This window comes from Stomoxys calcitrans, chromosome 2 (genome assembly GCF_963082655.1).
Source record: "Stomoxys calcitrans chromosome 2, idStoCalc2.1, whole genome shotgun sequence".
NCBI classification, from domain to species: Eukaryota; Metazoa; Arthropoda; class Insecta; order Diptera; family Muscidae; genus Stomoxys; species Stomoxys calcitrans.
In genome coordinates, this window is record NC_081553.1 from 168,867,048 (window position 1) to 168,885,775 (window position 18,728).

General features: G+C 37.6%; 2 protein-coding genes across 6 annotated transcripts in view; one reads left to right on the forward strand and one right to left on the reverse strand.

Annotated features, from left to right (window-relative positions):
- The window catches only part of LOC106081488 (cyclin-dependent kinases regulatory subunit), a 38,957-nt gene that overhangs the window by 20,102 nt on the left and 127 nt on the right, over positions 1–18,728 (reverse strand). The gene's annotated exons all lie outside the window — the stretch shown is intronic.
- Positions 1–18,728, forward strand: part of LOC106081482 (transmembrane protein 216) — a 52,699-nt gene that overhangs the window by 5,590 nt on the left and 28,381 nt on the right. For all 4 annotated transcript variants that reach the window (XM_013243471.2, XM_059362617.1, XM_059362618.1 and 1 more), the window contains one exon: positions 17,972–18,719. In XM_013243471.2, the coding sequence (XP_013098925.1) occupies positions 17,972–18,165 (194 nt within the window). In that variant the 3' untranslated portion in view covers positions 18,166–18,719. The remainder of the gene's footprint in view (positions 1–17,971; positions 18,720–18,728) is intronic.

An 18,728-nucleotide genomic window follows, 5' to 3' on the forward strand; every position in this document is an offset into this window, starting at 1 on the left:
AATTAAATACAATAATTTGCAAGCGTTGTTCGTTTGTAAGACGATTCATGGTTAAATTGTAGACCAAACTAAAGATGTTTGACAGTGAAACATAACACGAAATGTGTATGAGCTATTTAAAGCAGTGTTGTCAAAAAGATAATAGCTACAAAATCACCCTTTATATCGATGGCTTAATATTAGTATGTCGGAGGCCACAGTGGCGCAGAAGTTGATATGTCCGCCTATGACGCGGAACGTCTGGGTTCAAATCTCGGCGTAAACATCAGAAAAATTTTCAGCGGTGGTTATCCCCTTACTAATGAAGTTGAAGCTTACTAAATTTGTGAGGTATCCGGCATGTTAAAACTTGTCTACTAAGTAGTGTCACATGCGTCACACCGTTTCGACTTGACATAAAACAGGAGGCCACTTTTCATTGAGCTTAAACTTTAATCGGACTGCACTCATTGATATGAGAGAAGTGTCCCCTGTGTTTTACTTTACAGGTGAAGGAAAAAACTTGACATAGGAATTTTTTGTAATAGCTACAACTCTGTTATTTGTAATTGTATCCGCTTGAAATTTTGAGGCAAGGTTCGTCTGGCATTTGTTTTCCAGAATAAATAAAAAATGCTCCAAATTGCCTACAATAATTCTCGATAGAATTGTACATGACCATTGATGGTAAAAAAGTTACTAGCAATTCTTCAACAATTTCTGAGCCTGAATGTCGAAAACTGTCTTCTAAGAAGGAGCGAAGATTACTGAAAACGCGAAATACATGCGATCGGTGATGGTGTTTTGACTGAACATGAACTTCAAATCCAAAATTTTGAATTTAGTCTAAAAAATCAACTCTTGCCAAAACTCCATTCTTAAAATACTTTATTTCAGCCCGAAGGGAAGGTGTGATGCCCTAAATACATGGTCCTACATTTGGATATCAAATTCGTATTCTACTCCCAAATACCTTTTTTTGAGCCCCATATTGCGATGGTCACTAAAAAATTGCTGTGTGTGGGGTATTTTGGGAAAGGGGTAGACCCCCAGAAAATTGGTTCCGTAAATTGGTATCAATTCTTACTCTAGCCCCCAATACTTTTCATTTAGGCCCACATTGTCATGGTCGGTAAATATGCCCGATTTAGGGGTGTTTTGGGGATTGGGGTGGTCCCCCAAACACTAAGCCCGGAAAATATATCAGCAACGTGCCCTATTCTCATATATCTATATATCATTTATTTGAACCTCATATTGCCATTGTCCTCAAAATTGGATATCAAATTCGTTTTCTGATCTCATTTAAACTCCTTATTGCAAAAGTCAGCAAATACTTCCTATTTGGGTGGTGTTGTGGCCCCATAGACACTTTTCCCAAATATTGATATCAGATTCGTGCTTTACTTCCAAAGACCTTTCATTTGAGCCCCATATGGCTATGGTCGTAAATTTGTCCCCTTTGGGGGAGGTTTTTGGGGAGAGGCTGCCCCAAACACTTGGTCCCATATTTGGATATCAGATTCTAATTCTACAATCAAATACCTTTTATTTAAGACCCATATTCCCATGGTCAGAAAATAAGTCCAGTTTGGGGGGTGTTTTGGGGAAGGGATCCACCCCTCAGAAACGTGTTCCCACATTTGGATATTAGATTCGTATTCTACTCGCAAATACCTTCCATTTGAGTCCAATATTGCCATGATCGGTATATGTCCGATTTAGGGGTGTTTTGGGGGTTGGGTGGTGTTGTGGGGGTGGTGTGGCCCCATAGACACTTTTCCCAAAAATTGATATCAGATTTTTGCTTTACTCCCAAATACCTTTCATTGGAGCCCCATGTGGCTATGGTCGTAAATGTGTCCCCATTGGGGGAGGTATTTGGGGTGAGGCGGCCCCCCAATCACTTGGTCTCATATTTGGATATCAGATTCTAATTCTGCACTCAAATACTTTTTATTTAAACCCCATATTCCCATGGTCAGTAAATAAGTCCTGTTTGGGGGGTGTTTTGGAGAAGGGATGGACCCTCAGGAACGTGGTCCAACATTTGGATATCAGATTCGTATTGTACTCCCACAAACCTTTTATTTGAGTCCCATATTGCCATGGTCGGTAAATATGTCCGATTTAAGGGTGTTTTGGGGGTTGGGTTGGTCCCTCTAACACTTGGTCCGACAATTGGATATAAAATACGTTTTCTTATCCTAAATACCTTTCATTTGAGTCCTATATTGTCGTGATTGGTGTAAATATATGTTTGGTAGGTTTTAGGGTGGGGCGGCTACCCCATCCGAAATTTGGATACCAAAATATTATTTTTAGGGTACTATATGAGAGCACACAAAATTTCGCTTAAATCGCACCACCCATCTCTGAGATCTGGCGTTCTGAAAATTAGGGTAAGGGGGAGGGTCCGCCCCACCTTCATTATGCACCATCTGTGAAAATTTCAAGAAAATCGGTTCAGCCGTTTCTGAGTCCATAAGGAACACACAAACATACAAACAAACAAACAAACCTACAAACAAACACAAAATGGTTTTTATATATAAGATTTGAACCACGTGGCAAGCACTGTCTGTATATTGCCATAGATGAATTGTATATAGATAGAGATTTTGAGAGGCTTGGTGCGAATGATCCTAAGACTCTCACCGATAATCCTCCTTTAGTTGAACTCGGAGATTCGCTGAACGGCTTACACCAAAAGGCTACATTCCTAGATTCTGAAACAATGAGTCTAATTGAGTTGTGTCCTACGGATTTAACAAGTTGAAGCTGAAGGTCTATAGAAGCGGTGGGGTTGGGGAATCGGAAGATGATTTTGCAGTTGTTGCTGAACACTTGTGTGAGGAACTATCGACCATCTCTAAAGTCTGGAGGAGTGCAGGAGACTGGAAGTCCCCCTACCTCGATCGGAACAGGATAGGAAGGCGTCGAAACGGGAACAGATAAGCCCTGTGTGGGTGGGTCATTTGGTTGAATTGGGCTCAAGGTGTGCACAGGGGGGATAGAGAGAACTCAAAAGGTCCTTTGGCAGCAGCAGCTTGTGAAGCATCTAAGGAGCAATCGACGGCACCGCAAGTGTCCGGTGTCCTGAGGAAGAGTGGTTCCACTGCTATCTTAACTGCACTGGATACCTAAGGAAACTCACAGTGACAAGATTGAACGAATCTTGTGAGGATGAACTCCTGGCGGACTCAGAAGACGAGGCTAACGCAACAGTGGTGAAAATTCTGAATCCTGACTATGGTCTGGTTTCTGCAGATAAATCTCCACCATTGTAAGGTCGTGGCACTAAAGGCCGTACTGATGGAAGGAGGATTTGATGTGGTTCTTACCCAGAAACCAAGGGTGTGTGTAGAAATGGTTCGTGGACTAAGAATTCCTGATTTAAACTACTCAAAGGTACGGGGAATGGCATATACAGAGCCTATATTCTTGCTAAGAGTAGTTTAAATGTTTTTTTTTTTCTTCCGTCGCTAAGCACTGAAGATTCAGTAGTAGCCAGCCTTGAAGTAATAAGTCTCATTAATGGCTGGCTTTCCTTTAGATATGGCACACGATTGAGAGATGACGCCTTCAAGCCTTAAGTTGCTGGTTGAAGCCGTTTCTGCAGGGAAAAAGAGTCTCATTCTAGGAAGTCATGCTAATGCACATCACCAGATATGGAGAAGTTCGCATATAAACGAAAGGGGTGAGCTGCTTATCGAATATATTATAAGTTGCAATTTCGCGATTTGGAATAAACCGACCTTTATTACCAGGATACTAGGTACAGGATGTACTAGCTGTTAACTTTTTATCAGAATATCTAAGCGGAAGGATATTGGACTGGGATATGTTGGATGACAAGAGCTTCTCTGATAACCGTTATATTAGTTTCAGCCTTGAAGAAAATACTGAAGATGTGGTCCCTCGGCTAAAAAGAAGAAAGGCGGATTGGGATAAATTTCGGAACACATTCTGCACTAGACCAGAAGAAGAAGTGAAGGCCCTGAATGACTCGCTTGTGTCAGCATATCCTAGTAACAAGCCAAGGCCGAAACAGCGACCACCATGGTGGACTCTGGAACTGGTTGGTCCAGGGAAGGACTGCAGAAAATTTTTCAGCAGAGCGAAAGCCACAAGGTTGCGACGCACAGTGGGCCAAATGGCAAAAAAATTGGAAATAAGTCTACAACTTTTTATCTGTTGATTTTAGCCATACAAAATGTTCTAGACATTTGTAGAGGAGGACATAGGCTTTCAGAAAAGTGCTGTTGTTGGTCCATATCTTTAATACAGGGTGAGCTACAGGGTGTCAAAGTTGACCACTTTTGACTTCTCCAAGCTTCTGGGGGCCATAACTTTTGATCTACTCAACCGATTTACATGATTTAGGACTCTAGAGAAAGAGCTTGACAAGATCTAAAAAACTTATGCATAAAGTACCATGCCATCGTGTACTGTTAAGGAGTTATGAATTGTTTAATTTTAAAATATGAAAATTTGGCCTTGGTTTTTTTCAGTGTTTTTTAAATAACTCCGTCAATTTTAAAGCTATAAACTTCATACTTCACACAAATTATGCCAGCATATGTGTGCATAAAATACAAAAGGAATCACGTGAATATCTTTGGCGGTTTAAAAATGGCATCGTTTTCAATATGAAAAATATTTTTTTTGTCAAAAAATTGCAAAATTTTTCAAAAAAGATACTCCCATTTCCTTTAAGTTTTCGCAAACTTTGGCCGTCAAAGCATTATCATTTCTTTCCATTTTCACAAAGTCGAGGTATTAAGAAAAGTTTTAAGTGCTAATTTGGCTAATTTCGATATCAAACAACACCGTTATCTTAAGACCAAAATGGCCAATTTTTTTACTAAACTTCAAAAGTTTCTCACTGGAAAAAAAGTTCCACGGGGATTTTTTCGCTTTTTTTGAACTTAAATGAAAGCTTAAAATGTTCCCAACATTTTAAGGTATGTCTCGCCATATCCTAGCCATAAATGAGATCGTAGCGATCAAAATACTGAAAAAAGTCAATTTTCAAGTAGTGCTATATTCATTGCTAAAAAACAAGTATTACGTCACATTTTATTGCAAAGATGTTAAATAAACTTTTATTTGGTAACACTTCTTCTACAAAACACAAAAAGAATCATGGAAATATCTCTATTCTATTCCATTTTATGGAACCGGCAATAAAAAAGTCAATTTTTCAAAAAAGTCGAATTTCCCAAATTTTGTTTTTGTTGTCCTAATTGCACATGACACACTATAGCCATATTTACGCAACATACCTTATCGTAAAGGAAATTTTCATACCTTTCCAACGATGTATAAAACATTTCTCAACTCGGATTCTATCTACTCTAAAATTCATTTACACTTCATTAAACTCTATATAAAAATGTCTATTTGTGAAATGGAACCTTATATGGGGCCTACACTAAAACATTGATAGATTTGCCCAGGGTTTACAATACAAATGTGTTAGAATAAAAAAAGGTCTCCTGCCAAAGTTTAAAAAAATTGGAATAAAAATATGTGTTTTAGAGCGAAAACACTTCGCATCGGCGTGCGTTTGTATAGTACCTACATCTATTTTTAATGTAAGCTGATGATTTTTGAATAAAAAGTAACCTAGAAATATACCTGCATATATATATATATTTGTGTTAAGATTTGATGCAGACAAATGTTACCTGTTTCGCTATGTCGAATTCCCAGGAAATCCACCGTATCAATGAATGTGAAAAAACCTACCCATAAAAAATTCATTGTCATTTTTTTTTACCAAATTCGAGTCCAGGTAAATAATTATAGAAGAGTAAGTAAAAAGAGGCACTTTGGACCCCTTTTTACGATTGCGTCTGATACCTGAAATGGGTCATTAATTGTGAATATATTGCATAAATATTTGAACAAAATCCAAATTTTCTTCATTATATTTTGTAGAGGCGTAAAGGACATTTATAAGTTATGGAAGTCATACTGAAGTATTCCACTCTTTCGAAAATTGTATGGGACATCAAAAATGATTCCAAATCATACACGGAGTCATTTAAGGAACTTGTTTACACTTTGGACCACATATATGGAATAAGGCTAAATAAAGACGCTTTAGACAAACTTGAAAAATTCTACAAATCATTTGAGAGAAGGTTGCCAGAATGTTCATTCGCAAAAATCAAGTTTTTCAAAATGTATGAGAAGTGGCTGAAATCGGATCTACTTATTGAAATTAAACCGCTGATTCCCGGCCGGCCTAGCAAAGCATACGACGAAGTTACGGAGAAAACCAAAAAGAAAAAACAAGAGGAACTATTGGCGGCACATCCGCCAAATTTAATAAAAGATACGTTCAAAACAGCATTGTTAAAAACACAACCAAAAAATGTTGGACGAATTGTCGATGTTTTACCATTAGCATCTCCGAAAAGGGTAAAGAGAATGGTAGAAAGTATTCCAACTCCAAAATCGACTACAGAATTCACGGAGGAAGATGCACTGGCCCTGATTTTGAACCTAGGCCTCTCAAGAAACAAATACTCAACAATGAGGAAGGCTCTTCGTGAAAAAGGATGGGGTTGTTTACCCTCAAAACATAAATTGTACAACACCAGGACGAAAATGGTGCCATCAAATATATACGTGGACGAATTAAAAGCAAGAGTGAAACTTGCTGATCTTGTTGAAAATACAGCTGTTAGAATTATTTCTAATTTTACTGAAGAACAGTTGAACACATGTAATAATTCCGAAGTGGTTTTGATCAGCAAATGGGGTTGTGATGGATCATCTGGATTTTCCGAATATAAGCAACAAACAGAAATAGATACCAACTTCGCATCAATTTTCATGGCATCATTAGTACCATTGAGAATGAGATTGTACAAGGACCAATCTTCATCATCGAAAGAAAATGCATTTCAAGATATATGGATAAATAGAACACCTGGGTCAAAATATTTATGTCGCCCAATTCGGTTTGAGTATACAAAGGAAGACCGGAACAAAACACGATCTTTGGTGAACGAAATAAAGGAAGAAATTGCTGCATTACCCATGATTGTTATAAACCAATTGGGAAGAAATATAAAAGTTTCGTTTCAACTACAACTCACTATGATCGATGGAAAGGTGGCAAACGCATTAACTGGCGTTATGTCCAATTGGAGATGCAATATTTGTGGCAAGAAGAATGGGCAATTCGAGGACAAGTCTGATGAAAATTTAGTAAACGAAAATGCGCTCAATTTCGGTATTTCGCCCCTGCACTGTAGAATTCGATTCATGGAGTATTGTTTGCATTTATCGTATGACCTTAAATATCGGACTAGCCCTGGAAACCGCGATGTCTCTGCTAGAAACAACCAAGATCTTCACAAAATGAGGCAGGAAGAGAAGAATCGAATCCAGTTGGAGTTTAAACAAAAGGGACTTATAATAGATAAACCTCTTTACGGATACGGAAGCACAAATGATGGCAACTCGGCAAGGCGGTTTTTTGAGGACCCCGTATCGACATCTAAAATAACCGGTCTTGATGAACACTTGCTAAGACGATTCAAAGTGATTTTGGCTGTAATCAATAGCAAAAAGATGATAAATTCAACCAAATTTGAAGCTTATAGTAATGACACAAAAAACATTTTATCTGATTTATATTCGTGGAAAGCTTTAACACCGACAGTACATAAAGTCTTACATCATGGCAAGGAAATTGTGGAATACAACATACTTCCGTTAGGAGAACTTACAGAAGAAGCTCAGGAATCCCGTAATAGAGATGTTAAACAGTTCCGGCTTTTCAATACCCGAAAGAGCACCAAATTTAACCAAAATTATGATTTACTTCAATATTTATTGTTATCGTCTGATCCGGTACTATACAGCATCAGAACTAAATGGCTACCAAAAATATGTGACGATATAGATAAGGACGATCCCGATGCCATTCAAATTAAAGAGCTTTTAAATTTTGATACCTTAGATTATTTGGTAGAGAATAAAATCAAATAATACAAAACTAAAATGCTTTTTTATTTTGGGAGTAGCTAATATACATATAAACGCACGCCGATGCGAAGTGTTTTCGCTCTAAAACACATATTTTTATTCCAATTTTTTTAAACTTTGGCAGGAGACCTTTTTTTATTCTAACACATTTGTATTGTAAACCCTGGGCAAATCTATCAATGTTTTAGTGTAGGCCCCATATAAGGTTCCATTTCACAAATAGACATTTTTATATAGAGTTTAATGAAGTGTAAATGAATTTTAGAGTAGATAGAATCCGAGTTGAGAAATGTTTTATACATCGTTGGAAAGGTATGAAAATTTCCTTTACGATAAGGTATGTTGCGTAAATATGGCTATAGTGTGTCATGTGCAATTAGGACAACAAAAACAAAATTTGGGAAATTCGACTTTTTTGAAAAATTGACTTTTTTATTGCCGGTTCCATAAAATGGAATAGAATAGAGATATTTCCATGATTCTTTTTGTGTTTTGTAGAAGAAGTGTTACCAAATAAAAGTTTATTTAACATCTTTGCAATAAAATGTGACGTAATACTTGTTTTTTAGCAATGAATATAGCACTACTTGAAAATTGACTTTTTTCAGTATTTTGATCGCTACGATCTCATTTATGGCTAGGATATGGCGAGACATACCTTAAAATGTTGGGAACATTTTAAGCTTTCATTTAAGTTCAAAAAAAGCGAAAAATTCCCCGTGGAACTTTTTTTCCAGTGAGAAACTTTTGAAGTTTAGTAAAAAAATTGGCCATTTTGGTCTTAAGATAACGGTGTTGTTTGATATCGAAATTAGCCAAATTAGCACTTAAAACTTTTCTTAATACCTCGACTTTGTGAAAATGGAAAGAAATGATAATGCTTTGATGGCCAAAGTTTGCGAAAACTTAAAGGAAATGGGAGTATCTTTTTTGAAAAATTTTGCAATTTTTTGACAAAAAAAATATTTTTCATATTGAAAACGATGCCATTTTTAAACCGCCAAAGATATTCACGTGATTCCTTTTGTATTTTATGCACACATATGCTGGCATAATTTGTGTGAAGTATGAAGTTTATAGCTTTAAAATTGACGGAGTTATTTAAAAAACACTGAAAAAAACCAAGGCCAAATTTTCATATTTTAAAATTAAACAATTCATAACTCCTTAACAGTACACGATGGCATGGTACTTTATGCATAAGTTTTTTAGATCTTGTCAAGCTCTTTCTCTAGAGTCCTAAATCATGTAAATCGGTTGAGTAGATCAAAAGTTATGGCCCCCAGAAGCTTGGAGAAGTCAAAAGTGGTCAACTTTCACACCCTGTAGCTCACCCTGTATTAAAGATATGGACCAACAACAGCACTTTTCTGAAAGCCTCTGAAAGTCCTCCTCTACAAATGTCTAGAACATTTTGTATGGCTAAAATCAACAGATAAAAAGTTGTAGACTTATTTCCAATTTTTTTGCCATTTGGCCCACTGTGCGACGTCTATAAGGCAGAGCTAAGAAAATACAAGGGAGAGCTGAGAGAGACTCAGAACAATTCCTGGGTTGAATTCTGCAGGTCAGTGGAGGATACATATGAGGCCTCTAGGCTAAGGAAGATCCTATCCTCGAAACCTATTACAGAAGTCAGAGAATGGATGGACAATGTCTAGTGAGGAAATACTAGAACTACTCGTTGACACACAATTCCCGAGAAACTCTCCAACGAACAACGTGGCTCTAGAAGAGGTTGTCACTGGAATGCATTCTTCGGAGGTTATTGGGGAAATTGTGCCTGAGCCGAAAATCCTTTGGGTGATAAAAAGTTTCAACCCCTTTTAGTCGCCAGGCCCTGATGATGTTTCACCGGTTGAATTACAAGTTGTGTCCGACAGACTGGCTCCTTGGCTTAGGAAGATATACTTTGCTTGTATCAGCATATCGTATGGACATGGAGGGATGTGGGATGGAGGGACACGAAGGTCATTTTCATTCCGAAAGCAGGAAACCCCTACCACAAGAATGCGAAAAATTTTCATCCTATTAGTCTGTCATCCTTTATGCTGAAGACTCTTGAGAGGTTGATAGAAACATTGCTTAGGTCAAAGATCCCTGGAGATCGCCTGTCCTCTTAAACAGCCCTTCACAACCTAGTGGGCCACATTGAGGGTTCTCTCGCTGTCAAAGAATATACAATGGTAGTATTTCTTGACATTGAAGGAGCTTTCAATAATGTAAAACCGACGTCGATCATAAAGGAGCTGGGGTTTCTAGGCATCAACAAAACCGTAAGAAAGTTTATTAACAACTTATTTACTGAAAGATGCATTACGGCAGACCTGGGATCTGCAGCAGAGGAACACCTCAAGGAGGTTTACTATCTTCTCTTCTTTGAAACATAGCCATTAACAATATATTATTGATTGTGGAAGAAAAAGGTGTAACAGTGGTCGCATATGCTGATGATGTGGCTATTCCGGTTAGGGGAAAGTTTTCCAGCACTCTTAGAGATATACTTCAGGAAGCTCTGCGTGCCTCAGTAAAGTGGGCTACCGAAAGTGGTCTAGGCGTATATCCGTGCAAGACAGAAGTATTGGGTTGCCCAAAAAGTAATTGCGGATTTTTTAAAAGAAAGTAAATGCATTTTTTATAAAACTTAGAATGAACTTTAATCAAATATACTTTTTTTACACTTTTTTTCTAAAGCAAGCTAAAAGTAACAGCTGATAACTGACAGAAGAAAGAATCCAATTACAGAGTCATCCGCAATTACTTTTTGGGCAACCCAATAGTTATTTTCAGCAGGAGATACAAGTTACCTATAGCGGCACCAGTCTCTTTGGGAGAAGAGAATGTTCCATTTACTGAATGCGCAAAATATCTGGGGGTTTTGCTGGACAGGAAATTGAACTTTAAATCCAATTTTTTGGAAAGGCCAAGAAAGGCAACTCTTGCCCTATACACGTGTAAGAGAGCTATTGGCAAAAGTTGGGGTTATAAACCTCGTGTCATGCACTGGGTATATACTGCAGTTGTAAAATTTATAATGCTATATGGTATTGTGGTCTGGTGGACGACGCTTTGAAAGTCAACCTACTGTTCAATACTCAAGCGAATCCAAAGAATGGCTTGTTTGTGCGCCACAGCCGCACTGAGGACGACACCATCTGATGCACTGAATTTAATGCTACACCTTATGCTTTGGACATTGTGGCAAGACTAATTGCTGTGAGGCTAAGGAAGATGTCATCCTTGATACAAAGTCCGATATTCCATGCCGTAGCCGCTTTTTGATTAAAAGTATTGTACCACTTTTCCTGATAAAACAGATTGGAATTACGATATCCCTGGTAATAGAAGTTACATAGACTTCTATACGAATGGTTCCAAACTAGACGATCAGGTGGGCTTTGGGGTGTAGCCGGAAAAACTAGAACTGGTTAAAACAGAAGGTTACCCGACCACTGCAGTGTGTATCAAGTGGAGATCCTCGCAATTAAGGAAGTGGTGGAACGATTAAGATATAATGTCATAGCGTCAACTGACATATCTCCGTATACGTATCTCCTCAGACGCCTGGCTGTCTGAACCATTAAATCACTGGAGAACGGATTTCTGAATTCAAAAACCGCCCTCGATTGTCGCAAATCTCTCAACGAGATGGCTGAACAGTTCAGTTTTCACCTGTTCTGGGTGCCTGTCCGGGCCACAGAGATATCCCAGGGAATTGTAAAGCGGACGAGCTTGCGAGACTTACTATTCTAGGAGAACTGGAATCTGTGGGTATGCCTCTAGCGTCATGTAAGCTAAGTCTTCAAGATCAGGCTCGTAGGGCAGCGAGTGATAGATGATCACAAAGGGGGGCTGTGAGCATTCCGAAATTATGTGGCCTATTCTAGACTGAAGAGGTCTACTGGCTAGAACTGATGTCTCGGTTATTAGGTACGTCATGACAGGTCACTGTCTGAAACATGGCTGAAAGTTGCCAGTAACGACTTTTGCCGAAGCTGTGAAGACGTCGAGGAAGAGGAGACTATAGAACATCTGCTGTGTAATTTCCATCCCTGCAAAGTATATGTATTGGGCTGCCCAAAAAGTAATTGCGGATTTTTTAAAAGAAAGTAAATGCATTTTTAATAAAACTTAGAATGAACTTTAATCAAATATACTTTTTTTACACTTTTTTTCTAAAGCAAGCTAAAAGTAACAGCTGAAAACGGACAGAAGAAAGAATGCAATTACAGAGTCACAAGCTGTGAAAAAATTTTTCAACGCCGACTATATGAAAAATCCGCAATTACTTTTTGGGCAACCCAATATTTCGGATCGTGGTAAAATTCTAAGACGATTTAAAGATGTCCGCGTGTCTGTCCGTCTGTCTGTTGTAATCACTCTACAGCCTTCAAAAATTGAGATATTGAGCTGAAATTCGGCACAGATACGTCTATTTGATGCACCATATTTGAATATAGCTGCTATATAGACCGATAATGCCCATAAATGCTTTATTTTTTATCCGATTTTGCTGAAAGTTAGTTGTTTAAGGCTTCCCGACATCTGACCCAAATATGGTTCAGATCGGACTATATTTAGATATAGCTGCCATATATACCGATAAAGGGTCTGAAGGCCATAAAAGATTTATTTCTTAACCGATTTCGCTGAAATTTGAAACAGTGGGTTATTTAAAGCCTCCCGATATCTATCGTAAATATGGTTCAGATCGGACTATATTTAGATATAGCTGTCATATACGCCCGATCTGCCGATAAGGGTTCTAAAGCCCATAAAGCTTTATTTTTTAACCGATTTCGCTAAAATTTGAAACAGTGAGTAGTATTACGCTTCCCAACATCCGACTCAACTATGGTTCAGATCGGACTGTATAAATCTATATATTTTGCGAATTGTCCATGCAACAGTTTCTCTGCAGGGTTCCCTCGCATATGAAATTCGGCATGTTTGTTACTAATATGTCTATGTTCATTTAAATCATGGCACTATTGAACGTCGTGCTTTGTCTTGTGATTTTTGCTAAGCTTGTACATCAAGCCGTAGTGCCACACTGAATCGAATGCCTTTCGATGTCTAATAATATAATTCCTGTAGATCTCTTACATCTTTTATTAGAAAGAATGTTCATCAATTCTTCATTGTATACACTTTTCATATAGTTTTCTAAGGTTACATAAAAGGCTTATTGGTCTGTAACTGGTTGGATTTTATGTTGGTCAGGACTCACTGAATAAGGTTAAGCCAAGGTATGGCAGTACTTGGCGCTGAGGATGACAACTTGTTTTCTTTAAACATTCATTCTTTGTTTGCGTTTTCTCTTATATGATGACATTTTCAATCGGCAGATTTGACATCCTTTATGATGTTTATGGCGCCTATTCACTTTATGTTTTCGCAAGTGACCTAACCTTCTATTAGTGAATCCTGTATGTTGGTTTAGAAGGCTTATGAAGGGCTACGACTTTAGATTTTTTAAACAGCACGATTGTTTGTTGTTGTCCTTTGTTTAGAGATGTGTGTTGGAGTGATTTTTCATTAACCCTCACACACGTTCGCTTATGAAAATTACACCTTACGAAACACTTGCTACTCACGAGAAAATCACAATTCACGTGACACTCACGACTTACGAAACACTCACGAGACACTCACGACTCAAGAGTAACTGTTAAACGAAGATTTTTTCATAAATCGAAAAAAATTTTTTTCCATGTATTTGAACGTACAAACATTAATGTATAAAATGTATCAGACCTGCATAACCGTTCATTTGCTCTTGAGCATATTGAGCTAATCGAATGCGAATTTTCTTTTTGATTCGAATAAATTTAAAACAAGTAAAAAGGCGTTAAGTTCGGCCGGCCCGAGCTTTGGATACCCAGCACGTCGGGTATATATGTAAACCACCTTTGTTCAAAATCCGGTGAATATGCATACCTTATGCCCCATAGCAGCTATATCGAAATATGTTCTGATTTGGAACAATTACTTATAAGTACAAGTCATTGTTCAATTTTGTATAACAAACTATTGGCCTTTTTAGTATCTATATCTAAATATAAATCATTCTGAACCATATTCGACACTGATGTCGAAAATGCTAACATAAGTCACTGTTTCAAATTTCAGTGAAATCGGATTATAAATGCGCCTTTTATCGGGCCAAGACTTTAAATCGAGATATCGGTGTATATTGCAGCTGTATCCAAATCTGTACCGATCTGGGCAAAATTGAAGAAAGATGACGAAGTGCCTAACACAACTCACTGTTCAAAATTTTGGCGACATCGGACAATAAATGCGCCTTTTTTGGGCGCAAGACCTTAAATTGAGAGGTCGGTCTATATGGCAGCTATATTCAAATCTGGACCGATCTGGACGAAATTGCAGAAAGATGTCGACTGGCCTAACACAACTCACTGTCCCAAATTTCAGCGAAATGTGATAATAAATGTTCTGGGCCAAGTTTCAGAAAAATGTCGAAGAGCCTAACGCAACTCACTGTTCCAAATTTCTGAGACATCCGACAATAAATGGCCTTTTATGAGCTCAAACCCTTAAATCGAGAGATCGGTTTATATGGCAGCTATATTCAAATTTGGACCGATCTGAGCCAAGTTGAATAAGAATATCGAAGGGCCTAACACAACGCACTGTCCCAAATTTCGGCGACATCGGACGATAAATGCGCTTTTTATGGGCCCAAAACCTTAAATCGAGAGATTGGTCTATATGGCAGCTATATCCAAATCTTGATCGATCTAGGCCAAAAGGCAGAAAAATATGGCAGCTATATCCAAATCTGGACCAATCTGGACGAAATTGCAGAAAGATGTCGAAGGACCTAACTCACTGTCCCAAATTTCAGCAAAATCTGATAGTAAATGTGGCTTTTATGGGCCTTTAACCCTAAATCGGCGGATCGGTTTATATAGGAGCTATATTAAGATATAGTCCGATATAGCCCATCTTCGAACTTAACCAGCTTATGGACAAAAAAAACAATCTGTTCAAAGTTTCAGCTCAATATCTGGGCCAAATTGAAGAAAGATGTCGAATGGCCCAAATTTCAGCAAAATCGGATAATAAATGTGGCTTTTATGGGCCTTTAACCCTAAATCGGCGGATCGGTTTATATGGGAGCTATATTAAGATATAGTCCGATATAGCCCATCTTCGAACTTAACCAGCTTATGGACAAAAAAAAACAATTTGTGCAAAGTTTCTCTGTTTTTAAAGACTGTAGCGAACGGACATGGATAGATCGTCTTCGATTTTTACGCTGATCAAGAATATATATACTTTATAGGGTCGGAAATGGATATTTCGATGTCTTGCAAATGGAATGACAAAATTAATATAAATAACTCCATCCTTCGGCGGTGGGTATAATGACAGGTTCTATAAGCTCCTCTTTCTTAAGTGCCAAGTTCGTGATATGAAAACAAAGATTGCGAATATATTTAAAAGGATGCGTAATAGTGCATATAACTAAATAGTTCACTTTTCAATATATACCCCTAGAGACGGATTTTTCAATTTGACCTCTCTATTTCACGGAAGTTTTCTTATACCCTCCAATATAGGTGGGGGTATACTAATTTCACCATTCCGTCTTAACATTCCAAGTCGATTTGGGCATGTCCATCCGTCTTGAAAGCACGCTAACTTTCGAAGGAGTAAAGCTAGGCACTTGAAATTTTGCACAAATACTACACTGAAAACATTTTTGTCCTAATTGCAAAGATTAAAACAAGCAAACTTATTTTGAAGATGATAAATTTTTCAACGTTTGGTGAAAAATATTTTCCTTCTTATTAAGGATTTTTTTTCTAAATTGTAATTTAATAAATCCTATACTTTGCGTCTTGTTATTCAAGACAAAAATCTAAAATAAAGGTCGAAATATGTTTGAAAGTTGGGAAATTGATCTTGGAACAATTCAACAGTAAACCGCAGTTAAAGGCGCAAAATAGTCTTAGAAAAGGATGGGAGGATTTTTTATTGGTTAAGATGCTAAGTTTAAGAAAAGAATTTTTCAAAAAAATTATCTATAAAGTAAAATAATAATCAATCAGCTATCAAAATTTGAAACGGATGGTCATGTCCGTTAGTAAATAAGAAATTTAATTTAAAGATAGCATCTTTATTTTAAAGTTTTGGTTTGGTTTTCGTTTTTATTGCTAAAATCTTACGGAAAAATCTTACATTTTGGGTAAACATTTGTTTAGTGTAGCTATGAGTGTATGGTTTAATACACATAGCTGCTTGAAAAACCGATCATGATCCTCTTAAGGACGCAATTCTTATCCGATTTGGCTGAAATTTTGCTTGACTTTCAATAACTGTTGCAACCGACCACAGATCTTGACTTCTTGATCCCGATAGCAATTTTGCATGAGGTTTTTTTTTGACTTTCAACAAGTGTGTTAAGTATGGTCCAAATTGGTTCATAACCTGATATAGCTATATGCTAGCTTCGATCTTCAAATGAGACTTCTTGAGCCTCTTGAAGGTTCAATACCCCCCGATTTGAAATTTTGCACGTAAAGTGTTGCCATACTCAGTACGGACAAAATATTAAACGTGATATTTTTTTACGACTTCTCAAAGTAATAACAAGTACGGTCCATCTGTATCCGTAAAGTATCGCAGTATGGAAAAGCTAAAGTCGGGCGTGACTGGCTATATCATACCCTACACCACCGAGAATACGTACTTCTTTCAATACATAGAACCTTTGTTGAAATCTATTCAGACTTTAATTTTGTATACCTTTTGAAATATTAAATAGACCCTGTAAGATTTTCTTACGATAGGGCCTGAATTGTGGCTACTACAGCCTTAAAGGGCCATAACGGATGAAAGATATATATCGGAGCTATGTCATCATCTGGACCGACTGACGAAATTTTGCACACGTATTGGGAAAATGCTTCCTGCTAAATTTTGTAAAGATCGGGCAATACTGTGGCTTCTACAGCCTTAAATGGCCATTTCGGATGAAAGATATATATGGAAGCTATATCTAAATTTGGACCGATTTTGACAAAATTTTGCACACACATAAAGACGTCGAATCGGATCGGGCCAAAACTGTGGCTTCTACAAGCTCAAAAGGCCATATCGGATAAAATATGGGAGCTATATCTAAATCTGAACCGATTTTTTCCAAAATCAATAGCGTTCGTCCTTGGACCAAAAAGGGACTTGTGCATAATTTCATGACAATCGTACAACAAATGCGACCTGTACCTTGATCACAAGAACACATGGACAGACAGACGGACATAGCTAAATCGAATCAGAAAGTGATTCTAAGCCGATCGGTATAATTATCAATGGGTCTAACTCTTCTCCTTCTCACAGTGGTGGTGTAGGGTATAAAAAGTCTTCCAAGAATGTGTCAAATGCGATCCATGGTAGGGGGTATGTTAGCTTCGGCCCAGCCGAACTTAGCACGCTTTTATTTGTTTTCATCTGATGTTAGTTAGATTCGGGGCGCTGAGATCTATTCTATTAAGTCGCCCAATGTCAAACATAACACTATGTTTACTTGTGCAAAATAATAATATGTATTGTACACAAGTCCATGCAATTAAACATGTTTTAATATGTAAAAGTAAATTGAGTCACGAACATTCTATTTAGGAAAAGCGAGGATAACTTATATCTTAGTGAGTGCTGTCCAATTCATGTTTTATTAGCTCAATGATATAGACCAAGCTTTCTATAGTTACGTTCGAAGGGCGCCGCTTAGCTATACCCCTTGTAGTATAGCTTTATATTTTCAAAATACCTTACTAGGATAAGTGAGTGAATAACCACCACTGAAATTTTGTTGTCGATGAATTTGAGTTGAGTCTGAGCTGAATGCTAACTTCTGCGCGACGGTATCCTACGTTGATATGTTACTTATTATTTGCACATTTTTTTTATTTATTACTGTTCAAATTCTTCTCTCTTTTTTTCTTTTCAGCCTGGCAAGCGATAGCATCCGTAGTATTAACACTGCCCAGCCTTATTCTTGTTATTTATTTGTGTTTTTTCCAAACGTCAGTTCTCAAACTTGAAGTAATTATGAGTGCCTTAATGATAACCCTCCATGTTGCCGAACTGGTGTTTGCTGGCATGTTCATTTGCACAATGTGTCGGCCGGTGACATATACCTAGCAGTTGATGGATGTGCCAACATTTGCATCTGCATCTGCATCCCAATATCACAACATAACAATGTCGCCATCACCCATTGCAATATTTTTGTCAGCAACATTTGTGACCGTTTTTCGAAATCTATTCGCATCGAGGTCGTCAACACCAGCTATATTCTTAAGATTAATGCATATGTACATCCTGAAACATCCTACCAAGAGACTTCTATGTAAACGTCGACAATTCATTAGCCTCACTTGTAATATAGTAAAAAACAACAACAACACCAAGACCAATAACAACAAACACCACAATCGCCGTACCACACCAATCAATTACGAAAGACGGCTCCAAGAACCCGGAGCAAAGGATGTACAGAACACAAGTTGAAATTTCACAGAATGGACAACCGAATCTTCGAGTGTGTATGTGATGAAATAAGCCTTGATTATCAAACGTTGACTACTTAAAATTCGTTTGAGACAGACGTGTGATCTTTTTTGCCGAGCAACTTGTACAGTAGTAGATAAATACAATTTATTTTATTTGGATATCGTCGGATAGTTAATATTAAGGTAAGATAC